The sequence below is a fragment of the Mastacembelus armatus genome, chromosome 5 (genome assembly GCF_900324485.2).
Source record: "Mastacembelus armatus chromosome 5, fMasArm1.2, whole genome shotgun sequence".
NCBI classification, from domain to species: Eukaryota; Metazoa; Chordata; class Actinopteri; order Synbranchiformes; family Mastacembelidae; genus Mastacembelus; species Mastacembelus armatus.
In genome coordinates, this window is record NC_046637.1 from 9021990 (window position 1) to 9048029 (window position 26040).

The 26040-nt window shown below is 39.3% G+C and overlaps 2 protein-coding genes across 3 annotated transcripts in view; both read left to right on the forward strand.

The window, feature by feature from the left end:
* ppp1r16b (protein phosphatase 1, regulatory subunit 16B) overlaps positions 1–9712 on the forward strand; it is a 64520-nt gene extending 54808 nt beyond the window's left edge. For both annotated transcript variants that reach the window (XM_026307694.1, XM_026307695.1), the window contains exons 6-11: positions 3533–3657; positions 7254–7379; positions 7471–7546; positions 7971–8100; positions 8356–8503; positions 9181–9712. In XM_026307694.1, the coding sequence (XP_026163479.1) occupies positions 3533–3657; positions 7254–7379; positions 7471–7546; positions 7971–8100; positions 8356–8503; positions 9181–9654 (1079 nt within the window). In that variant the 3' untranslated portion in view covers positions 9655–9712. The remainder of the gene's footprint in view (positions 1–3532; positions 3658–7253; positions 7380–7470; positions 7547–7970; positions 8101–8355; positions 8504–9180) is intronic.
* Positions 9713–17779: 8067 nt separating this feature from the next.
* On the forward strand, positions 17780–25610 carry fam210b (family with sequence similarity 210 member B). The gene is made up of 3 exons (XM_026306817.2): positions 17780–18502; positions 23215–23414; positions 24606–25610. The coding sequence occupies exons 1-3, from the start codon at positions 17990–17992 to the stop codon at positions 24820–24822; spliced, it is 930 nt and encodes a 309-aa protein (XP_026162602.1). The 5' UTR covers positions 17780–17989; the 3' UTR covers positions 24823–25610.
* The last annotated feature ends 430 nt before the right edge of the window (positions 25611–26040 follow it).

The following is a 26040-nucleotide window of genomic DNA, read 5'->3' on the forward strand; positions in this document are numbered from 1 at the left end:
ATTTATATACACCAGATCTCATAAATCACACATATGTCTCAAGGAGCTTTACAATCTTTACAGCTCACGACATCCTCTGCCATTGGACCCTGAGCAACAGAGCAGCGATCCCTCTTCCAGGATAGACAGACGTGCAATAGATGCTGTTTGTGTTAAGCAGGAGGGAGCAGTTTCCAGGCAGTCTGCAGAGACTACCAGACGTTACCGATCCCAGCCATAAAACAGCCCATCAATTAAGCCCCAGTTACTCAGCACACAGTAGACAAATTTGATACTTTGGTTTTTGCACAGATTAAAGTAACAATATATAGTGCACTACTTAGTGACAGAGTGCTGATACGCAAATGTTTGACCTTTGGACACATTCAGGCTGGTGGTTTTTCCATATTTCCAGTCTTTGTGTGAAGTAAAACTAAGTGGCTACTGGCTGCAGCTTCATATTTCCTAGACAGACATGACAGTATCAAGCTAAATTATTTCCTCATTTAAAGGAAAATTCTTTTTCCGTAGGCCTTTACCCTTCTGTTGCAGATATTCGGCTATACTGTAGCTGTCAAGGCAAACAAGCCTTCCCAAACTTTACAGATAAACTTCAGTTTTACTTAAAACGCTTCTCTCTGAGATCCATGGAAAATAACCAGAGAAATTAGCTCCTGGTGAGCAATTGTTGGTAATTTCATAGATTATTATATATATGAAGACACAGAAGCTGTTGTCAATGAGATAAGACTGGAAAATTTTGGAATTCTCCTTGGTCAAGGTGGCTTTCAGCATTACATTCATCCCAAGTGCTTCAGTGCAGCTTGTCAGTGGTAAAGGGAAGGCTGTGTAGAAACTGGGTGGTTGGTGGAGAGAATCATGAATGCTCACACTTCTCTGGATAATTAAACATATTGCCAACTAGGGTTAATGAATTTGATAGTTTTAACAGTGTAAAATGTATATATGGCCCACAGTCTGTGGGTTTTTCTTTCTGGATGTGACCCAGTATTGAAACCCCACCTATGGAAAGAGAGTGGGTGGTGACATGGAGAGGGGAAATGAGGTTCTCCGCTTACAATAGGATCTTTCAAGTCGCAGAATACAGATAGCGGTATGGTAGGTGAGAAGAATGATTATTAAGCTGAACAAAGGACGCATGGCACTGCTAATTGCTCCCCTAATGCTCCCAGCACTGTACTGCTGGATACGATTGTCTCTGCAGAGATGCCACAGAGATGGATACATGCACATCCTCTCTCTCTCTCTCTCTCTGACACACAGCCTTTTCCTTTATCTTCTCTTGTAGTGCCCAGTTCATCTGCGATGAACCACAGTGATAAGGGAAAAATGTCTCCTTCTAAATTTGGTCAAATAAAGTGGGAAATGCAAACTAGCAACTGACACAGCTAGTGACATTTTGTTTCATCAGTCAAATACAAACCACAGTGAGCACTGTTCAGGGCTGAAGCAGTTAAAAACCATAGACTGTTGGTAAACATGGGCATATGTTTCTGAATTGTTTATTTAAGGTTTAATTTAGTGCAGAAATAATAAGTTAATTTAAAGAACATTATTTGAATCATTCGAGTAAGTTGTTGCAAAGTCCCAAACGTTTGGGGTTGCCGCCGTTCAGATGTGAGGATTTTCTCTGTTCCGTCTCACTGTCAATCCAATAGCTTTGAAAAAGTTTTGAACCATTGGTCAAGCAAAGCGACACATTTACAGACATGACCTTGGGCTCTGGGATGTATCATACTTGGGCAAACAACATTATCTCATTTATCTGTCTGCAGAGCTCTTTAAACTTGCTCAATGAAGAACTAAAACATGGTTTTCAGCGGACAGCTACAGCTGAAAGATTTTGTCCATGGAGCACAGTATAGTCTTTATCTGCTTTATATCGTTGTAAACTGACTGTCTTTTTGGACTGTTAAAAACAAAACAAGATTGCTCTTGCTGGAAACTGTTTCTCCATGTGTTTAACATTCTATAAACTAAATGACAAATATAAACAAAAATCAAAAGATAAATTAATAGTGAAAATAACCATAAGTGGTTGAATTGGATTTACTGCTCATTGTATATCGGCTTCTTCAGGAACTACAATCTCTGCTCAAAAGTATAGAAATATAAGTTTGCCATATCAGACATCCCAGTGAGATAAGCTGGTCACAGTTTACTAAGAGTTACATGTTGACTTTGATTCAGAGCCCCTTGTTTCTTAACAATTCCCAGGATCAGTTTTGTATTTCATTCTAATAATCTTGTCTGATTATTTATGTAACAATGCATTGACAGTTTTTCCAATTACTAAATTGGTTATAGTTTGACAATGAGAAATGTTTGCTGTATTTTAGGTTTTTTAAATTCTTTGGTGATGTTCAAGCTGTGTTGCATCACTGTAGCTAAATGCAAGAGAAACAAGTCAAGTACATTTTGTGATGCTAATAGCAGAGATGTTGTTTGATGGCAGAAATGACAAAAAAAACGGTAGCTCAAGGAATACATTGCATTTAAGCTGGCAAAGGGGACTGTTGTCATCCTGATTCCTGCGTTGCTAAAAACCCTCCAACTGAGATTCTGATAGTGAATTCAAAGAGAATAACACAAGCTTGCTTCATCATCCTTTTTAGTGCCTCCATCACAATAATGGGCCATTACATAGTGGCGCAGGTTATGGCTGAGACAAGAGCATGGCACTGAAGCAGGAATTAGATTTTAAAATGTCAGGACTGAGGCTTGAGTGTTTGATGGATGGATAGATTTACCTTCATCTTCACTCACCCAGATTTAATTTATAACCTGGTGTTGCAAGAAAGGTCATATGCCTGAAACACTGACCAAAAATATGCACTGTCAGCTGATGAATGTGTACTTTTTTCTACTTTCAAATATTAGTGGCCAGCTTCAGGGGACTCTCTTTCATGCTACAGCAAAAAAAAAAAAAAAAAAATTGAAATTGTATTTTTAAATGACTAACTTGAGCTTTTATGTAATGTTACATGCATCTATAACACTCTAATTTGTTGTACTTTTTATTGAGTGCTTCACACATCTCACAGATATACTCACACACTGCAGGGATGTACACAGTGACTGACGGGCTCCTGTCATTCTTGTTAATGTAACATTTCTTTAAATGTGCTGGAGAGCATGGTGTATTACTGCTGAGCTGTAGGAGGATAAGCGCTTCACTGAAGTGTAGCCATCAGTATTGAGTCCTACAGTGCCTGGCAGCGGGGTGATGGATTGAATCAGGAGTTTAGAGTGGTTGGGACAGAATCACCTGAGCTTCAACTAAACCAAACACCAAAAAGTTATTTGCCAAAAGATGGAAGGAACATCTGCATGGATGTAAACTGTTTGCCACCTGGACAAAAACAGTTGTTTTCATTAAATTATTTAAAATCCAAATTTAACTGCATTGTTATTTGCATTGAAGCAGTATAGCCCTCTGTGCATAACAGTGAAACTTACCTTGTCATCGTGCTGCATTTCTATATTGATTCTGCTCAGAAAAAAAATCTTTGATCTGATCTTTGATTGACAGGCATCACCCAGGAGATGATCAACGAGACACGAGCGTCAACAGAGAGGAGGATGCTGGGAGACATTCAGGAAATGCTGAGACAAGGCGAGGAAGTCAACCAGCAGGACTCTCAGGGAGCTACACTGGTAGGAGGCTGTGTTCTCTGTATGTCTTTGTGTGTCTAACCAGCTCAAAGCTGTGAGCAGCATCTTGTGATGAACAATTTACCACACTGAGTAGACTCTTCTAATACTCTTCCTCCTAATATTTGACAAAAACACTGCTGCTGCCGTTGCTCTTGTGATAGTATGAAAATTTAAACTGGAAAATGATCCATGATTTATCAAAAAGTGTAGTAGGTCCATGATGGGACTCGGCAATCATGTTTAGACTGTGTGCAACATTTTCCCCAAATGTAAACAATGTTGCATCTCCCCTCTTTAAAGGAAGCTGCATTTTACAAACTTGAGTTTTGCTGCTCAGAATAACCCCAAACACTGTAAAGCAGAAACTGAACCCATTGTAATTAGAAGACAAACTGATGTTTATTCTGTGTTTGTATCTAGTAATTTTTACACTATATCATGAGTAACATGAAATTGGAACATAACTCTTTCCTGCTATAATCTAGTTATTCAAGCAAAATCACAACTGCTGGGATGAAACAGAGGAGCTACAGAGCTGGAAATGAGTCTATGAAAGTCCATTACAGCTACTCCCAAACACTATATTAAGATCACTAAAGAGTGTGAGCTGGTAACAGGTGGGATTTCTGTGAAAGTGCTGCAGAGACACATGTAGCTCTTATCAGGTTATCAGGCTTTACAGGTCTATAGTGACAGGAAAGGGAAATGGTAAATATTCAGAGGATTGACTGCATTATAGATTCACCTTTTAATGATTATGTGCTCTGCCACAGTGACTCATGAGGCTATAAAACCTTCAAAGCTTAGCTGCCATTTAAGGAGTCATTCTAATCTTCTCGAAAGCAAATCAGCTGTATGATTTTTTTATATCTGCAGATATAAAATGAACTCACTTAATACACCTCAGTCTTTATTTCTGAAATGCAATGACAATGTAATGATAGTAACAAAAAATATGTATGCATTAAGAAGAAAACAGTAGTACATTACAAGAATTAATAAATGCAAAAACTGACATGAGATCAGACTGGAAATGTACCTACAATCCACAGGAGAAAATAACAGCGATCTAAAATGAAACACAATCAATCCTGAGTCTAATAAATTAGCAAAAACTTGCAAATGCAGAAGAAAATGATTGGATTTGAAACAAAAAATGAGAACCTCAAACATGATGGTTCATAAATTAACAAACATGACTCCAAATATATGAACATCAAAGAATGTCAAGATGTCTGTGCTATAATGAGCAATAACCAAGACCTAGCAGAAGCGTGATGTTCAGAAGTTTATAGCTAAATTAAGTAGGATACATAAACAAAAAATTTCCTGAACAGAGTGTATAATGTCAGATACTTTAATGAAGTATTTAGTATGTATCAGTGATTTAGAGGAAACAGTGAAACACCAGATGAAAATAGCTGATGCAATTTACATGGTAGTAACCCAAAATAACCCTGTTAAGCTGTAAAGTCTTACCACAGCTTGTCTGATTGAGCCGATTGTCTCTCTGCTTTATGCATCCTGTTAATCGTCACTCGAGCATGATGAAGCAAACTAGAGCATGCCTTATTCAAATCATTGGCAAAGACAAGAGGAAGAGACCTGGAACTGGCAGGATGTTATGTAAGGTTAAGCTTTTGTTTTTCCACTGGGGGAAAAAAAAAAAATGTGGCCTTGTTTTGATTTGCAGGAACAAGGATTTTGATCACTTGTGGGGTAATGAATCTCTTAGAGGACACACAGTTTAATGATGTAAAATAAATGTTTGTTTAATTTTACTGATACAGTCAAATGAGAAGGCACCAAATACAAAGCAAAAACATTAATGGTCACAAAAAACGCTACTTGAATCTGGACTCATTTAAATTGCTGCAAGTTTAATGTGACTTTTCACTGCAAATATACAGCTGTGTGCTTCCTTTCCTGCTTTCCAGGACACAAACACAATCAATTGTACTGACGATACTTTTGTTGCACCTTCCATACAGATTGCAGTAATGCAATTCAAAGTGCTAAGTAAATTACTGATAAGCTAATGATATGGCAGAAAATCTGAACAGTAAAACAGATGACAATGAGGCTGACGCACACAAATAAAAATTATAAGATGTAATAAAAGTAAAATATAAAAAAAAATAAAATAATATGTAAAAGAAGTCACCATTGATTTGTGTCAAGTAGCATTTACACGTCAATTTATTCTGCTAAATTTGTTTTTCTTTGTTTTGATATCTCTGGGCAATTTGCCTTCCCCCTTTTTTATTTCAGTTATGTATTCCATATTTTATAATTCTCAAATGCATGAGGTTGAACCCCTGCAGAGCATGAGGCTGCTGTTTTCTTCTGCCTCTTACTTTAGTTCCTAATTTCTCTGAGAATCATGCTGTGCGTTTTTCTCTTTAGTAACACTCCAGTGTGTAATATACAGTAACTGATACCAATACTGAATACATAATCTCCCCATCCAGATATTAATCTCACTAGTTGTTCTTGAGGAAAAGAAATCTTTCCAAGCTGCTTGTTATTTCAGTCCAGTTACATTCAGACCCAGGCGTTATTCATCCTCAAGAGCGAGTTTCAGTGAGGTCAGAGGTTATTGACATAGCAACCAACCCTGCATGACAAATCCTAAGGCTGCATCACTGACTGAAATTAAGATGAAGGCCAGCTCTGCTCTCTTTATGCGCGTGAAGGTTTCACAGACAGAATCACAGTGATTTGTAGAATAAGGAAAAAAATGTCTGAAGAAATAAAACCAAAAATACAGAACACCACATTTGCAGACCAGACAGAATCTATGGGTTTTTAGGGTGATCTTCTGTTTTATCTTTAATGTAGCATTAAGGGAGTGGTCCATTAACTCAAACTTACCTGACTGTTCTTCTCCCCTTCCATCACATCGTGTTTCCTTCGTGTGAGCTACAGGTGCCTGGTTGGGACAAACCTACAAAAAAAAAAAAACAGCCTCTAGAGCAAAGTTAGTGTTAACTTACTCATCAGCAAATCCTGGCTCTATGGCAGCATAACAGTGGCATCATGGCAAGTAAGAAGGTTGACAGTGCTAAAATAACTGGTGATCCAATAGAACAATCTGGTTGCAGCTCATGTGACACAAAGAGCTAATGTTCAACAAAGTTCTAATTCTTCACAAATCAAAATGAATTCAACATCAAGGTGAAATCCTGCTAAAATGCTAACACGTTAGCTTCAGATACTAATGCATGCAGAAAGAAGAGTGCCACATCTGAACCTGAGCCCTTTGGCTGCTTATAATGCTCTGTAAAATTAAAAAAAAAAAAGTTGCTAACCCTGGTTTTTTCTCTTTCGACACCATAATTCTTCTGTGCTAAACAACACACCTCTCCAGTCTGGCAGGCACTGCTTTGATATTTGTCAATATTTAGAAGCAAGTGAATATATAGTGTAGATTTTTCAAGGGTTAATGTGATGCCTTGAGCATCCTTGAGTTAGTTGCATATCATTCTAAATAGTAGCTTTAGTGTGAAAACCTACACTGCACAGAGCACATCTACTGTATAGTAAATTCGGTGCAGTGGAAAATTCTAATCATTGTAACTGTTCTGCTCTTGTAGCTCCACATCACAGCAGCAAATGGCTATGTGCAGGCTGCAGAGCTGCTGCTGGAGGGGGGAGCTCGCATGGACCTGAGAGATTCAGATGGATGGCAGCCTCTTCATGCTGCAGCATGCTGGGGTCAGGTAAGGTAAACACAACAGAAAGCAGGAAACGGATAAATACGCACACGCGGGTTTTTGAAACCACTAACATAATTTGCTACTGTTGTTTCAGATGCATGTGGCAGAGCTGTTGGTGTCACATGGAGCCAGTCTCAATGCCAAGACCTTCCTAGACGAGACTCCCATTGGTATATTTATACTTCAACTCTCTGATCAATACACCTGGTGAAAACAAGAGTGTCATCTCAGCATGATCTCACTCTCCCTGCTTGTTCAGTCAATGCCAGTTTTACACGAAGGGTTAATTCCCAATTAGTGCTCATTTAGATCCTCCCAAATGGAAAACTAAGGCAGTCCCCAGGAAATGCAATGATTGCTATTTCCTGGGTATTACACAAATTAACACATTTATAAATACTATTTTCCATTTCTGCTAAGATCACGCTAAATATGACAACATAACCTTTAAGAACAACATCTAGATGCATTTGTTTTATAATGCAGGTTTTGTGTTTTTCATTTGTGTGTTTTTAGCAAAGCACAGCAAATAGTTTTGTGATTTATTCAAATGGAGCTGATATATCCTGTTACGTCTCAATATCTTTTTTTAAGACCTGTGTGAGGATGAGGAGTTCAGAGCCATCCTGCTGGATCTGAAACACAAACACGACATTATCATGAAGTCACAGCTCAAACACAAGACATCACTATGTAGGCGAACGTCCAGTGCAGGCAGCCGTGGGTAAGTGCTGACATCTGCTGGTCTTATAAGTGTCACTACAAATGGTGTTTGTCACGGTATATTTTTAGTATCACCTTTGGAAAAAGACATGGGAGATGAACGGATCCCTTGATTTCACAGTGAAATGAATAACACACATTCTACAAATGAGTGTAATTACATTTAATTAAGTTCAGAAAGGACTGTATTTACATTTAGTGGAATGTTTCATTTATTATTTCTTTACTCCAGTGTGATCTCTACCTGTGCCTACAGAAAAGTGGTGCGGCGAGCCAGCCTGTCTGACAGACACAACTTGTGCCGTAAAGAGTATGAGACAGAAGCTATTGTTTGGAGGGGAGGGAGGGAGGAGGAGGATGAGAAAGAGAAAGAGTCTGACCAGGAGAATAACCAAGTGATTAATGTAAGTCTTCCGATTTATACTTTTATACTAGTGGGTTTTTTTTTTTTAAGAAGGAGGTCAACTTGTAGTTACATATTTACATTCATTAAAAATGTTTCTATTTTTAGCTGCATGTCTCATTTGCTGGTACAGTTTCCACTTCCTGCACATAAGTTCTTCAAAAGCTAAGATTCGAAGCCATTTGCAGAACATATAATATCTGGAAAACAATTTCTCCCACTTATCTGCATGTGTCAAATGTCAGACTTGGTGAAGGTGTCTCAGATTTAAAGAACACAAATTTCCACCAACACTCAGGAAGAGTCACACAGGAAGAGACCCACAATGGAAAAAAGCTGCAATACAATCCTCCAAAACAGTACACAACTATGCAGCACAGTCACAGTGTCTCAAGTGTTGAGTTCTATAGTTCATTTTCCACTACTAGACCAAAATTGCCCTTTGCCCTTATTATGCAGTTGCTACCATTAGCCTTGTTTAGTTTCAATATAATGACTGCAACAATGTAAGGCACATTATCTCCAGATTACCAAAAGGTTTTCAGAGAAATGTAGGAAACCACGATGAACAGGCAGGTTGAGACAGGTTGTGGAAAAACACAAACAATTTCAGCTTTTTATGTATTTAATTATCTACAATAAAGAGGGATTAAAGTAATCCCTATTGATGTTGTGCAGGTCAAGCCAGTTGGAGTTGTGGATCTGGCAGACCAGCCCAAGCTGCCCACCATCCTCAAAGATGGCAGCAGTAAACAGAATGGCCTCATCTCCACGACAACATCCATGCCGCCACAGCCGCCCTCCAATGGCAATATGCCATCATCCGATAAGGGCGGCACTGTCACCACCCAGCCCACCCAGGAGGAAGCCTGGCCAAAAGAGCGTGCTCAGACTCTGTCAGAGCTCAAGAAACAGAGGGCCGCCGCCAAATTGTTGAATCATCCCTTGTTCAACGGTCACCTAGGTAACGGCTCCACAGACTCCTTCACGGATGCCAAAACCAACTCCGAGGACCCCCGCATGCCACTGGTCTCCTCAAATGGCAGTGCTGTTTACTACACACCAGCCAGCGGCGACCCACCCCTCCTCAAGCTGAAACAGCCGATAGAGGAAGAGCAGCCGAAGGCACGGACCTGCTGCTGCGTATCATAGTGCTGTAGTGGTGTGTAGTGTTTGCACAAAGAAGGATAAAACCAAGGAATGTGCTGAAGGAGGGAGGAAAAAGGAATTGTCCTGTCCCTTTACACCATCTTCCTCCCCTTCTTTGAAATTTCTTCCAGAGAAGACGGGTGGCCTGAAAAGGGTCTAGAAACTTTTCCATTTGCCTCCCTGTCATGCGAGGTCTGCTACAAGTGGAGAAACCTTTTCAGCTGCAGCAGAGAAGAGGAGAGGGACTGAGCAGAGCCACCGTTTTCCTCACTCGGATTAAAATTCCTTTTCATACCTGGAGTCTGTTCACAAGACATGCCAAGTGTATAGAAAGAGGGCAAGAAGCTGTGTGCACATTTAAGAATGAAAATGTAGATGGCTCTTTTGGTTTTTCCGCAAGGATCACAGGTGAAGATGGAAGAGCTACAAATGGATAGTTGGCGTGTAAACAAACATTTCCGTCATCAAACCACAATGTTCTGGTTTTATGCGGTAATTATTTTCAAAATGCAAAGGAAGGCCATCACACAGCGATCTGAATGCACTGTATTAAATCATGTTGTACTATACAACATGTCTAACAGCTGAACGTAGCAAAAAGAGATTAGACATCTCTTCTGAAGTCCCTATGGTGAAATGTTGCCTGCATAGGTAAAGGGAAGGAATGCCATAAAACAGTGTTTCAAATCTTCAGGAAGAATACTTCCACGAGAGGTAACAGGAAAGAGCATAATGCTGCACTAGTGTTTGACTGTCACTATATTCCGTCAGCTGCACTTCCCCTCACCGTCCTTTCACATCCCACCTAAACTGACAGGTCACGCACCGTTTTATGCATAATCCACTTTCTGCTCACTCATAGATAATTTAACCAAATGGTCGGAAATTACTGTACATTTCTTTATTTATGAAATTAATGTAATGTGTAAAAACACAAACAAACAAAAAAACAAACAAAAAAAAAAACTCTGGATCCTAAAGTTGAGTGTATTTATTGCTTGGATGCTGTGTGGAGAATGTGAATGCAATATAAGATGAGCTGGAGAATCTTTCAGCAAAGCACCTTTCTGACATGAAAAATCAAACTGATTCACGTGAAGTAAGCGTTACTGTCTGCTATATGTACACAATATTAAAAACACAAATAAGCCATCCTAGTGGGATTGATTCATATTTGTGTCACTACAAATAACAGTGTTATTTGTTTGCTCGGTTGTTTTTTTTTTTGTTTTGTTTTGTTTTGTTTTTTTCCTGGTGGCCATTGTGTGGCTTTATCGTCTCTCAGTCCTTGTATTTATCTTATTAACAGAAACTGTAAATGTTATGTAAATGATTTTTCTGAAGATACACGTGGACTCTATGCTTGCCGCAGTTGTTTTTTTTTTTTTGTTTGTTTTTTTTTTTTAAACATTCATCTAGGGTTGGATGTGGTATGTGGCGAGCTGATACTGTTATGTCAGGTTTCCTTTAATGCATCATGGGTCCAACACCAAATATATATCCCATGTCAGCTCAAAAACAAGAAACAGAAAAGTTTGACATTTTGGAAAAAAAAACATGTATATTTGCTTTTTTGCCAAGAGTTGAATGGGAAAATTTATGCCACTCTCATATCTGTGCAATAAACGTAGCTTAGTTTAGCATAAAGACTGGAATCAGAGGAAAGAGGGCAAGAAGCTGTGTGCACGTTTGGCCAGAAACCACCTACCAGCACCCCTAAAACTCACTAATCAACACATTACATGTTTGCTTGGTCTGTACAAAAAAGCAGTGTCTCGGATATCTACCAGACTTATCCTTGGAAACCAGCAGAGACCCCAGAATGTTACAGGCCAAGAACAACACTGGTAAAACCACAAAGTGTCCTCTCTGCACCTTTTTGTGAACAGACTAAAAAAAGATACAGCATGTTAATCAGTAAGCATTATAGGTGCTGCTATGCAGGATTAATTACCATTCTACAGAGATAAGCTTGTTGTTTCCTGTCTATGCTAACAGGCTGCTGGCTCCAGCTTTCATGTTGAACTGACAAATATGGGAATGGTATTGGCCTCTTCATTTACCTCTCAGCAAAAAAAGTGAATCGCTTCTTTCCGAAACAATTTAATTAAATAACAGCTTCTTTTCTGAGTGCCAAAGTGTCTTCCGTAATTAAAAGAACAAAGCTTTCTAACTGTTACAGGTTTGTTTGTTCCTAATCGCCACGTCTTTCAAACGTGATTATCCAGAATCCCACTACCATTTTCTCCACAGAATAGAAACTGTACAGTGTCAAATATTTGTACAGATGAATTTGTAAATATGTTTGTATTAGTATCCCCCGTATACGTCCCCATGAACTGCATTCTTAGGAACATAGAGGAAAAATATTTTGATTGTCAATGGGGAAATTTGAAAGTGTGACAGGAGTGTTATAGCACTCTTAGCCCGGTCTAAAATCTGGCTGGAAAGTTGAGTGCACCCCGATGTCACTGTCATAAATAGTGTTTCCTTCCTGCTGTTCAGTGGCCAGGGAGGTGGAATTTTTCTGTAAAGGCCGGTGTTTAGTGTTACACTCACATAGGAAACCAGTTTGTTTTTCAACTCAACTGAGGAAGCACAAACCCCTCAAAGAGATTCCTATTTCCTCTATTTTTGGTTACTTCTTTTTTTGTCCAGGGCAGTGACATAATCTTATGAATCAGCTAAACTCCACTGAACTCATTCCAGTTCACATCCATTCAAAGACTCTACGATCAACTCTAAATTTCAGATTTGCTTCCTTGGTAATAACATTCAATCCTACTGTATTGTAGTTCTCTACTATGACCTGGTGAATCGCCTGTTTAAAAAGCAACCTGTGTTCTCGTGGTCTATAAGTCCAGACTTGTGTTTGACTGCAAGCCTCACTGTCTAGAAGGATAAGATTATAAAGAAGAAAAACTACTGATTTTGTAATTCCTGGAATATATTGATGGTTGCATTAACATATTTTGAATAAATTGTATATTTTGAGAATTTTATATGGTCTTGTCTGCATTAGTAAAGCATTTTGTGTTATACGATGAAAACAATGGATCTCTCATAAGTTTAACTGGAATGTAACCTGCAGGCCTGGGAAGAAATTTCATTGATTTAAGTTATCTGATCTACATCAGACATATCCTGAAATGTGGATTGCTTGTATAGGAAATGTAATACCTCTCCGTATTGCTTGTCTTGGACGCAAGCCATCAAACACAGAAAAGTGAGAATTTATTATGCTATATAGTGATGATAATAAAACATCACAGGCACACAAAGGCCAAACATGAAAAACACTGCAATCCAGAGTGGATACAATGCAATTCTGTTTTTCATGCCATTGTATTAGTACACATAATACACTTTCTGACTTTTATGGATTGGATGGCTTTCTGACACATTTGGATATTTCTTTTTCCCCTTTTCCACATTTTTAGTGAGCATGTTTATAAAAAAAAAAAAAAAAAAAAAAAAAAGCGTATACTTCCAATTGATCTCAAAAACTTAACTGCTGAGGTCGTGGAAACATATTGAATGCAGTTTATGTTTGCAGGCCATGTGAAGGTTACTAACAAGTTATTTCACCCTGAAATGTCTGCTTTCTCCACCCTCCCCCTACTCCTCATCTCTGTTCTGTGACAGGCAGAGGCTGGACTGTCCTTTACCACGCAGCTGTCAGGGTCTTGGCCCAGCTTCAGCTGCTTCTTTCAACAATTTTCTGTTTTTTCCTTCTGTCTTTCTAAACTTCCTTTCATTCATTCTTCTCTGTCTCTTTTATTGCTGTTTATTTTAGGGGAGTAATTTGTTGGCACAGATATAATTGTCTGTCTTTTAAAGAGAAACTTTATGTACATTATGCTGTCGTAAAACACCACCTACCCGCTAATATGTGAGCTCAGGGATTTGAGAAACTAACCACTTGTACAAACATTGAACAATTTGTCAAACATCAGAGTTACAATCCTTGATGTGTTCTGAGCAAAGGTTATTAGAAATAACCCTTTCATCTGAAGCTCCATCTGGGCACAGTCAGTATGTCTAAGGCATACAGACAGAGAGGAGGACAATGGTGCTGAAAACACATGATCCACACTGCATTAACCTCCTCTTCGTGGCCTGGCTGTGCTATTGTGCCTGAGCTATACTGACTCCAGGCCAGCTGGCTCTAGTCCCAGTCCTTCAGTCCTCTTCACTGAAGGGTGAAGTGGATCAGTGCCAGAAAGAGCACACACTGACCAAACTGCTAGATACATAAGTGGAGGGACGCTGAAGGAAGGCACTCAGGCAAAGGATGAAGAAGGAAAAATTAATAAATGCTAGGAGCTGCTTTGCCACTGGTCACACAGTGGAAGAAGAGACATTTGCAGCGATGAGAGAAAGACAGCATTTAAATGAAGGGTAGCTGCAAGGCCCGGGCTGGGAGGAAGCCCCAGCTATTGACCATCCTGCCAATTTGTTAGTAGACAGATAGAACAGTTGCACAAAAAGATGGATGGAGGAATGGCTCAGTGGGTCAGAACCCCAGCCCAGTTCCCAGGATCTGTTGGACTTAAGAGGGTTTTTAAACCTGAATTTAAGAAAATGTCTGTTGGACTGATAATAAAAGTGTATTTACTGAGGGCTTTAGACTCAGATACCAAAGTTAGTAACTCACTCTCAGAAATGAAACAGCATTTCAGGCCAACTACTGACATTTTGATCCAACAGCTGGGTGATATGGTTTAAGTCTCTATCACAGTATTAGCTATTGGAGGCATGGCTTTAGGGATGGAAATGTCACATTAGTCCAGACTAAGATATCTGAACAAATAATGGATGGATTGCAATTAAATTAAGCATGTTCCCTACAGGATGACTTTTCATTAATTTGCTGATCCTTTGACTTTTTCTTTTTTTCTCCACAAAGCTGACATTTGGTGTCTTCTACTACCACCGTGATTAGGTCTAAATTTTAATTTGTCCAATACAAAACTAATAACATTCCCATCAGCCTCAGCTGCACTTTATGTTTACTGAAAACATGCTAATATGCGAAGCATCAGCATGTTCCCACTGTTACTGTTGGCATTTCAGGATGCCAAAATCAGCATTCATGGTAGCTCATAGCCCCACTTTGCCAAGTACAGCCTTGCAGATCCGCTAACACGTCAGTGGATGTTCATGCTGAAATTGATACATCATTAAATAATGCATGTAGGCAAGGCTAGCCCAAGTGAATAAGAGTCATGAAGTCTAGTGAAGCAGCTCAGTAAAGCCAGGTACACAGAAAAATGTGTCTAGTTTGTCAATACTGGCCAGGCCAAGTTTAGCTGTGGCATCAAAACCTAAGTGAAGCAAGACATGACTTGTTCTATAAAAAAAAAAAAGTTAGTCATGCTTTAAATAAAGAAGGAAATGTTGTAGTCCAAAACCTTATTGAGTAGTTTCCAAAATGTCTCAAGAAAACTGCAACGCTTCTTTCCTTTAACAGTAAACTGCATGCAAATTGTCCAAAATAACCAGCTAACAGTGTGGTTTTCCTAGCATGTCCTGCAATGGTGCTACAGCACACACAGTCATATGCAATACGCAATGACCTGCAGTTACAACTCTGACAGCAAATCATTAATTGGAAATATGATAAAACAGAAATATTAGGCAATTTGAAATTTGAGGAAGGAAGTGAGGGTGATGAACAGTAACTTTGTGCATTTGCCATAACTTCACTTGGCAGTACTGTGGGAAGGGATTATGAAAACTGTCAGTAGATTGACAATGTGCTAACCACATCACACTGTTGTAAGAGCATTAAAGTGGAAGTTAAAACAAATCTAGAAGTTATAACTGGAGCAAAGCTGCATTTTCACTATAGGAAACAACCTAGTAAATCTAGTAAAGCTCAGTCAAAAATGGCCAGAATATGTTTAAAATCCAACGCAAACCAACTCAACATAACAATATACAGCCTTAAAAATGACCAGAAAGAGAAACTGATAAATCGCTGGCAGTCACAAGTCAGATCTAACATATAGAACACTTCAAACACTTCTCATTTTATCCACTGTGTGTCCTTGAACTTCAACTGCAATGATGAGTTCACTGCCCAACTGTATTTTGTGTCTCACACTGGACGTTTTAAAAAGCAGCGTCATCTTGAAAGATGAACCACCAAAGTAACATGCAGCTAAATTTATTTCAAAACCAGTGTTATTGTGACTCTTATTGTGACTTTAGATCTCATGTGATGGGACTAAAAAAGCAGCCATGAACTAAGCAAAAGCAGGTTGTTTTATTTAATGGATTTTTGACATCTGAACAGACACATATTCAGTATTTCACCAGAGAAAACCTAAACTGTGTCTACAGAGACTATTACACTGTTACAAACAGAAAGCCATCTAAGAGCCACCACAACAAAATATATGGAAATTTAATGCAAAGTTATAAATTCTGATCTAACACATGATGATATGACCTTTCACCTTTCAGCTGTTACCATATACTGTAGAAAGTAGATGTGAGCCTCTAGCCTTATTTCTGCGTGGGAGGCAATATAAGTCAGACTTCACAGTTCACATCTCTCTTGCTCTCAGATATGGGAATGTCCCCTTTTAACATTTGCATTCAGTGCTGCTGCAAATAAATGTTTCATTGTCAACTCTCTAGGATATATCACCAACTCACAAACGTGCAGTGGGGGTTTGAAATCAACAGCCCCCATTTTGATTTGTAGCTTGGCTGAGGAAAGGTCAGAGGCTCTGTAGCTGCACTGACTGTTGGTCATTTTTCACAGCTTCCTGTCAGATCATCCCACCCTCTTTATCACACCCTCACACCTTTCTGTCTCCTTTTCACTTTGTGAGTGTTCATATATGTAATTTCCGGTTACGTCTATTTAAGGTGTAAAGATCACAGGAAAGAATGACTCTCTTACAGCATACACCCCAAAGCAGACCTTGTTTTTCATACAATACAACATTGACCATAGATGTGATTCAGCATTTTGTAACTTAACTTCCATTCTCCAAAAAAAAAAAAAAAAAAGTTTTTATATCTTGTGCTTTTCCACAACTTCCTTTTGGGGTTGGGGTTTTATTGACACTTCTATTTGGTTTTGCATAGGCATGCAAATTAACATGAAAAAGCTAGAGAAACACAAGAGAAATGGGAAACAGAATAATAATAAAAAAAACTGTGGGTTTCTCTAAAGCATAGCTGCCTTACTTTTTCTTTAAAGATGTGGTCAAGCCCAGTTACTGTTACTTTTGATATGTTTTCTCTTCTTTCTGTTGGTTGAACAACCTTATCTCTCTAAAACATACCATCTCAAATACAGATAACGGACCCCAATGAAAACCAGCACAGTCTGTATTACAGACAGACTTGACAATACATGCTGTTAAACAGTGGCCATACGGCCAGAGCTTTATACTATGGAAGCAATTTCATATAATGCTTTTTGCATCAATATGATTCAATGCTTCAATTTTATTAATATACTGGAGGAAATTTGGTTTCCATGCAGGCATTAAAACACACACTATATTAAAAATAAAAAGGCAGATCTAAAACTTGCTTGATTAACCAAACCTGGACAAGATATTTTAAACACCTACAACCTTTCAATTGCCTTCCTGTGATAGAAACGTACATATACCACAATAGGGATTTATCAATATCACTTATCCCATTGTGCAGTATTTATTCTACATATATAACTGTTAATAGTGAAAAATGTATTTAGTTGTCTTTGCTTTCATAGTGTATCTTAGGTTTGCCTTATATTTTTTTTTATTTTGTTCTTGACCAAACTCTCAACATAAAACGACAATTATAGAACAATCACAGTTAAATAAAGTCAGTGAATGAAACTGCTTCAAAAACTGTTTTTCTAAAAAGTGGAGAAATAAGACTGAGCCTGCCCTCTGCTCTACTAGCTGTGCTGAGCTGATGAAATCATACAGGAAAATATTCACACCAAATTTGCAGTGTAACCGGTGAGTCCTTATCAGGACTTACACAATACGTGTGTTTATCACAGTAGTAGCTTGGAAACTGAGCTTTAAAAACACATGTACTAGGATCAGTTACATATACTCCACATTTAACTCAATAGTAAGAATAAACACGGTTACACCTTTAAATACCCCCTCCCTTCACTTCAGGCTGCGATTGCGCATCAGCTCTCATTGGCTCTTGGTGATAATCGGTCAGAGACCCGGAGGGAGACAGAAGGGCACAGGGCAGCATGTTTACAGCTCCTTAACACTGTTAACTACCTGTCCTGAACGATTTACTCGCTTTTATTTTTATTTTTGTTTTAATCACGAAGCTCCTTTAAGGGACGTCGACGACCATGTTTTTGTGTCGCACAGGGAGGCCGTCTGTGTCTGCAGCGGCTCTGGAGCAGGTTCTCAAGTCACCGGGCTCGTTTCCAGTGAGAGTCAAAGCAAACAGACAGAGGGACGTCACTTTGACATTATGCAAGGACCACACGTTTCAGCGGAGGCGCTTTTTCTGTGTCGGCTCAACACTGGGGCACCAGAGGAAACAATCATCGGACCCGCATCCTGTCCAGAACTGGGACTCGCCTGGTTTTGTAATCACGGGCTGGGGACACTTGGACCGGCTGACTACTATAGCTGCAAATCTCTCCAAACGCGTCCAGACTCAGGGCGGCAATTTAGACACTTTGAGGCGGCCCCTCGTTGATGCGAAAAGGCGCAGGGGGGAGCCGCTGGGTAATGTTTTGTTTACAGGTAACTGGGGGGTTTCCAGTGTCTCCAGGACTATGCACACCCGAGCTTCAGCCACGGCCACGGCCACGAAGAAGAGCGAGGAAGACACGACTGACAGCAACAACAAAGGGGTAAATCAAACCGTTCAACTCGAGTGTTTGTCTAACCCCAGTGACCGGTTAAATAACAGCACACATGTCCCCATATTCAACTAGTGGGCCTGTGTCTCTGAGTGCGGCTGGCTCGCCTGTATTTGACTCAAGACTATAAAATATACAAATATGCGGGTTTCTCCATAAACAGCAGTCGTGTTAGCAGGTTACACAACAGTGCATGGCGCTCACAGCTCAGTGGGCTGTCTGCATTTGGAGGGAATTATTCATCTGCCTCAACAAAACTCGAATCTGAACATGACAGGACATGCGGACTCCCACTGGACATTGAACTCATCATATATAAAGTCATAGTGAGTCATTTTGTAGGCGCCTGGTACATTTGAATGAAATGTAAATACAGCAAACATTAAAGTACAAATGCGCTACTCAAAGAACAGTAGATGAGGTGTGTTTATATATTAACGTGTGAGAACATGCCCTGCAGTGAGGAACAACAAAGATCATTATATGGATGTGTTCCCTATTCTCTTCCAAAGAGTTTGGCTTCCTCTGAATTACCTAAGTAAAGTCCTAGATAATTAGACCAGACTATGGGTCTACAGTCGTGCTAGCGCTAGCATGCTAAGCTTTGTTATTCACTACAAAGTACAGGGCTGATGGGTGTTAGTAGCTTATAAAAGATGTAATTACAGACACAAGTAAAATACTAATTTTCACCTGATGGTGTGGCTAGAGTATAAAAAGTCAGATAATTACTAAAGTCTTCTGGGAAATATGAACATTTGATACCACATTTCATAGCTACAAACTAGTGAACCAACCAGTCAGCCAGCACCTTCCATCCATAGAGCCGTATGCTCTAATATCTGTTCAGAAACTCTAAAATAAAAGAGGTTCTTTGCACGCAAAGTGAACATTTTATTTAGGCCTAAACTGCTCCCATTAGAGGTCGCCACAGCGGATCGATCGATCGATCCACATGATTGATTGAGTTTTACACCTTTCTGATGCAAGTCCCTCATTTACTGGCTTGTGCACCCTCAGTGGGAGCGGCAATAGGTCTAACAGGCCCCTGGTGTTCCAAGGTGCTCTCCCACCCAAGTACTAAGCAGACACAGCCCTGCTTAACTTCCAAGATCTGACGGGACTGGAGAAACCTTTTCATGGTTCTTAGAACCTGTCTGCAGAGAACTATAATAGTTCTTAGAAAGCTGTTTGGGGGGAATTTTTATTTCCTACTCCAGAATAGGTACTTCTCCAGTGCAATGGAAACCATGAGTGATGTACGTTTATGTTGATTCGACGAATAGTACTTAAGACAATGTAGCACTGGAAACCACCATTTTTAAAAGTTCATTTTAATAGCGTAAACAACAGCTATTGGCATGGGAAAAAAATTAACCAAGGCCGATATCTGGGCTGCCTATGCAACCAAGAAGAGTTAGAGAGATTTAGATAGATGAAAACGAAAGTTGAACATTTTCACGTGCAGACGTGACATTGCTATAATAACCTTCAGTCAGCTTAACATTGCTACTGGCGATGTGAATGCAAACACAAAAATGGCCCTTATGGTCTGTAGTTCTCAAACCAAAACAAACACATAAAAAAAGACTTTTTAAATTTTCAAGTAGCTACCTGTTAGACCTGCCTCAAAGAGGGAACAACAAGCACAAGAGAGATCTGCCACTTTACAGTTTCCCTACTGCTCTGTATATGCATGTGTGTGTGTGTCTTTGTGTTTGCATGCCACTGTGACTTTGCATGTCTGCATGAGTTTTTGTGCTTTTGAAACGCTGTTATCAGACACAGCAATACCACTGTTTCCCTCCTATCCACCCTCCCTGGCACAACTCCCTTTGGCCGCTAGCTCACATGACCCTCCCACACTGCTGCCTGCCTTTACTTTTAGCTCGGCCTGACTCGCCTCTGAAAAGCAAAGGGCCTGCTTCCTTGCCCACCCTGGTCTTTCTATTGTCTATTGTTCATAGGACAGTGAATACGTCACCATTCAGGGGGCTCGGGCCAAAATTTAGCAAGACAAATTGCAACAAAGAGAAAAGACCCACTTGTTTTCTGACATTCCATTTTTTTCATTGTTTCTGTCCTGTTGATTAATTGGCTGACTGGCTCACAAGGGAAGACACACTGAAGCAGAACCTCAGTGTGAAAGTGACTGCAAGATATCACACGTTACAGTGAGCAGACAGCAGGCTTCATCTGCCTTTCACTGCCTTTCACAGTCCCAATTTTCAGAAACAGTCCAACATCTGATCTGTAATTGAATGTTACATTTCCAGACAAATGGGACACTTTCAAACTAGATGTCAAAGGAGCATGGATTTACATGTGAAAGAAGCCCATCTTTTGAGTTTTCCTTAATCATGTTTAAGTTATAAATCAAGTTATTAAACTTTAAAAATTTGAAATAAAAAAGAATAATCCTACAACAAGGGATGTGCAGCCCATGTTCCTCGAGTGACACTGCCCTTATCAGCAGTGGGTATTGTCAGTGACAGTTGGAAAACAAGTAGGGCATTGGCCCTCAAGCACTGGAGTTTGGCACCCATGACCTATGCAATATAGTTACAGTTACATAGCACATATAATATCTATAAAACAATAACTTAATTCTAAAATATTTCAGCACACTGATTTGCCCTTTCAGTTCCATCTCCTGAAGGCATTGTTTATTTGCACTGTTCAAGTTGACCTTAATTGATAGTGTACTACTGTATAAAAAACTGCCTGATAAAGAGGTCCCTCCTGGCCGGTTTCTTGTACTCAATAAGCTGTCTCAACTATGTAGGCACTATTTCAATATTTTGACTAAAAATACTTTCATTCTATTACGGGCTAGAGTATTTCCTGGTTCCTCAGGATTGTGTTTTTCCTCTTGGCAGAGATGATATTTGAATAACTTTGCTACAAATGGAAATGCTGGAGATCAAGCCTTCCTGCCAGCTGCTCTTTTTACTGTTTCAGTTTAATGGCTGTAAAGATTCAGAAGCAATGAAACTATCTTATGTCAATATGCTGGGTGGAGCAAAATGTAGCCTGCGTGCAAACCTGCAGTTTAACACAGAATGTTTACAGTACACTAGACAACACTGATAAGATGATCGGTATCGCAGTATGTTTAAAAAAATGACTGAAAATATATTTTGAGGAGGAGGGGTAGCCGTGATATGACAATTTACAATTTGACTTTGTGGAATATTAGAACAGTTTGCACCTAAATTAGCCAAGGTTTGTAAATTTAGAACAGTTCATTAGTCTTATTTCCATATGAAATATTATACTTGTGTGTTTCAAAATCTTTGGAAACATTTTTTTTTTTTTTTTTAAATAAACACCAATTCTGCTGTCCTAACAGTGATCCTTCTACACTGTACACTGTGAAACCTGTTGCACAGGTTCTACTGCATTAGGCATAATAAGGCAGACTGAGTTTGTTTACATTCTTTAAATACTGTGGCCCCTAAGTTCCTCCTTGCTTCATTGCCATGAATCACGTCGGCTACATTATCCTCTGTTACAGTCTGTTGTCTGCTGTGGTGGTCTTAACTGTTGTGTGATGTAGTTCACTAATCTGTTTTATTGTGAGCACACACTGGAATGATCTGCCTGCTCACTGCTACATGGCAGACGACTGGATTGTGTTTGGTGCCTGTTCAACTTGGAGAGTGACGTGTCTGGAGGTCACAGACGCAGAGTAAATGTATGTGTGTGCACTTATGTGAGGCTCTTTGTGTGTGTTTGTAAGAGCGAACTACTCACTTCATGCGTGAAAGGGTGACTGACTGAATTACCTAAATAACTCATCAGTAGTGTTTAATCAGCTGGCTTGGCTGCAGTACGAATAGGGAAACTCACAAAAGTTCAGGACGTGTGTGACCTACTCGAATGACCTCAACTTTGAACTAGATATGCAATCTCGGCACATTTTTCTATAATATGATGATACATGTCTTTGTATTTGTGACATAAAATTGAAAAAAGGATGTTGCGCTATTTAAACAGAATTTCTCCAACATAGACAATTTTTTGTACACCATGATTCTGTAGAAGATAGGAAGAAGACATTCTGAACATTTTGTAAAAGTAAAATCATTGCTGTAATTTTGGTATTTATTTAGAAAAACTGTGTATTGAGATTCTATTTTAGCATTCAGAGTGGATTAACCGGGTCAACACTACCCTCCAGCAGTAACCTTGACTTTTTAAAAGTCAAATACAATGATTTTTACATCCTTATTGCACATGCAAATGCTATTAAATATCAAGTCAAATTGATAATGTACTTTTCCGTCACTGCTCTTTCGGCTCTCTGGCTTTATTGGGCAGTACACTGCATTCCAGTACTCAACTAATAGAAACTGTCAATGCATGTTAAGTGCATGTGGACAGAAAGTATTTGGTTAAGCTTTTCTTCCTTGTGTTAAAATCGGCACAGTAAGATGTTACCATTGAAACAAACATGAAGCCTCTGTCTTGTTCAGTTTAGTGGTTGAGGATTTTCTTAGAATACTAATGTGAAAAGTGTAATTTTCTATTCTGACTTAAACTCTTCCACCAATTTTAATTCATTTTCTCTTTGGCACTTATATCATCTGTACTTTTATCCAGATGTATCGGGCTTAGTTTCATTTATCTGAGATCATTTTATCAAACCAGTCTTCCATTTAATTTTGTTCTCACTCTGTTATTTTTCTGCCTGTGTCCAGGATAGGCAGAATTTAAAGGAGGCTTCTACTATGACCTCATATACCGAAAAAGCCCCAGGGGACCCTGAGCCTGACGGAGGAAAACCCAACAAGACCCAACAGCTAAAGAAAGTCTTCAAGGAGTATGGAGCAGTGGGGGTTTCCTTTCATATTGGGATCTCCCTCATGTCTCTGGGAATGTTCTACCTCCTTATATCCAGGTACAAAACATAGGCTATTTTAAAATTCACCTTTTTTAAAACTGAGATTGAAAATTGATCCAACTACCATCAGTTAGAAACATGGATTAATACGTTATACATATACTGTATATATAAGTGTGTGTGTCCACGTCCAGGACCTTGTCTGTCTGTCTGCCCACATACCAGGGCATCGAATACCAAAGAGGCTTGGCAGTAATTATCTGACAGCTTGGAGATTTCCTCCTATAGCCGATAATGACCCTTCAACTGAAAATTGACTCTGTAGCCAACAGCTATCAAGTATTATCACTGTGGCGACAGAGCCAGGGCATGTGGCCTGCTAATACAGTGCTGTGTACTGGATACACAGTCAGTTCGGGTGCAGATGGATTCTTATGTTTAGCTGACTGAAGTTTCTGAGTGCAACAAAGCTGTTAATGTGAGAGAGACAAGCAATATTTATTGAAGCAACTCTAAGCCTCATGTTGACATTCTTTGCATATTTATGTCACTGAACAGCTCTTATGAAAATACCACCACTGTACAAAACTGTCTCACAAAGCAGTTTCAACATACAGCTTGTTAAATCCTTTTCGATTTGGTTTATTTCAACTTCAAACTTCAATCTTTTTAAATGGGTCAAAAGGCTACAAAATAAACTGCTATGAAACGTTTAATGTACACAGCTCCCTCCAGTGGAGGTAAGCATGAATTGCACTTCTAACCAAAGAGGGAGAAATATTCATTTTCTTTATAAATGTCCTTGAAAATGCCACCCGCCAAGAGCAAAAGCTAAGTGGTGACACAATTTATTGCTGCAGCAATTTTTCTGCATTAACTTTTATAGCTTTGAAGCACCTGCAACTTTAAATATCTATTTGTCTGAAATATCCTTTGTAAATGTTTTTGCTTTGGGTTTAGATTTGTTGAATGTGCAAGTATTGTCTGTTATTTTGTGTATTAAGTTGTGGTGATTGTTATTTAGGCGTTATCATCATCATTATTATTGTTACTTGAGCATTTTTTATTTTATTATTTAGCATCTGTTTAATTCATTTATATACGAACTAACTATACATTGGCTGACCCAGACTGAATGTGACTGTTGTGCCATTCTTAGTAAAAAAAGAAAAATGGAAGATGTGAATAAATGGCTAATATGCGACTTCTGTGCACGTCTAACAAGTCTTCGGTCATTTGTCTCCCCAGTGGGATCGATATGACAGCCCTGCTCTGCAAACTGGGCTTCAGTGAGACAGTGGTTCACTCTAAAATGGCAGCAGGAACCAGCACGTTCGTCGTGGCCTACGCCATCCATAAGCTCTTTGCTCCAGTTCGCATGAGCATCACTCTGGTGTCTGTGCCTCTAATTGTGCGCTACTTCAGAAAGACTGGTCTCTTTAAACCACCCACACCTGCACCCTGATGACCCTTCTGTACTCCCCTGCCGCCTCATTAAGCACCAAACATCCAGACTGTCAATGGTCGAAATTAAAATACCTGTATACATCCTTACTCATTTGCCTTTAGTGACAAACACCTCATTGTGTTTTCACTGCATTTGTAAATTAAGGTAAAATTATTCTTACATTTGTTGCAGCAAAACCAGTAAAATAAAATCTGAAGTGTGACAACCTTCTAGACATCTGTGCATTGGGATCTCAATGGGTGTGCAAAGGGCCGGAAAAGTTCAAATATTTATCAACAATCAGGAGCATGATCAGGGATTTTACGTGTTAGTCCTAAGCTCTGTCAGTAGGCAGGTTTGTCTTTGTGGTGTGAATGTTTCCCAGGGGGGGGACAAGTGGAAAAAGCTGATCTGTCCTCCACTGTGCCCTGCTAGCTGACTAAGCCATGTTCTGGTGTTATATGAATCAGCAAAATAATTCAGGTTCTCACTGTCTCTCACCGTTTTTTCTCTGCTTACTTAGCTCACACCTCTCATACCCATCTTTTCTGCAGTTGCTTTGCCTCTTTCCAGTTTTTCTTCCTCTCTTGGCATTCATTCGCTCTCCTTCCATCCCTTTGCTGTTATCCTTTCTCTCCGCCTTGCTCTCTTATATTGCAAATGCCACTGCACAAGCGGTAACTGCAAGTACATTAATTTTCTGAGTGAAGAGGATTGTAGTTCATTACAAGTTGTGGATGAAGAATGTTGTTTTTTTCCTAAATGAATGGACTATGTTTAACAATTAAAATGGAACGTGTCTCACATTTGGTGCGTTTTTGTTATGACATACCACCATCACACAGCAAGTCTAATTGGTTATATATGATCACCTTTTGCCCCCCATTTAAAGCTGCTATATTTAATATATTTACATTAATAGTGGATCAAATACCAATAGCTCCAAATAGCAGATAGGCAGACTTAGTGTCTAGCTGGACAACATTGTTGAGCATGAACTTAACAGCTAAAGAGCCAAACATTTCCCTCAGCAGATAGAGGAGAAAAAGACAGAACTAAGAGTGAACACTGACCAGAAATGCAAATCCAAATAAATACAGATGACTCTGATGAGTAAACAAGACAACATGACTGTGAAATCTGTAACTACAAATCTGGCATTGCAGGTATAAAAAGGTTTTTGGATTTCCTACTTTTACTTTTTATCCTAAAAAAATACTACACATTTGGTTGCAC

Coding starts and splice junctions, on each gene's coding strand:
- fam210b (XM_026306817.2), top strand. CDS start 17,990: ATGTTTTTGTGTCGCACAGGGAGGCCGTCTGTGTCTGCAGCGGCTCTG. Junction 18,503..23,214: donor CTGACAGCAACAACAAAGGG/GTAAATCAAACC, acceptor GCCTGTGTCCAG/GATAGGCAGAATTTAAAGGA. Junction 23,415..24,605: donor TTCTACCTCCTTATATCCAG/GTACAAAACATA, acceptor TTGTCTCCCCAG/TGGGATCGATATGACAGCCC.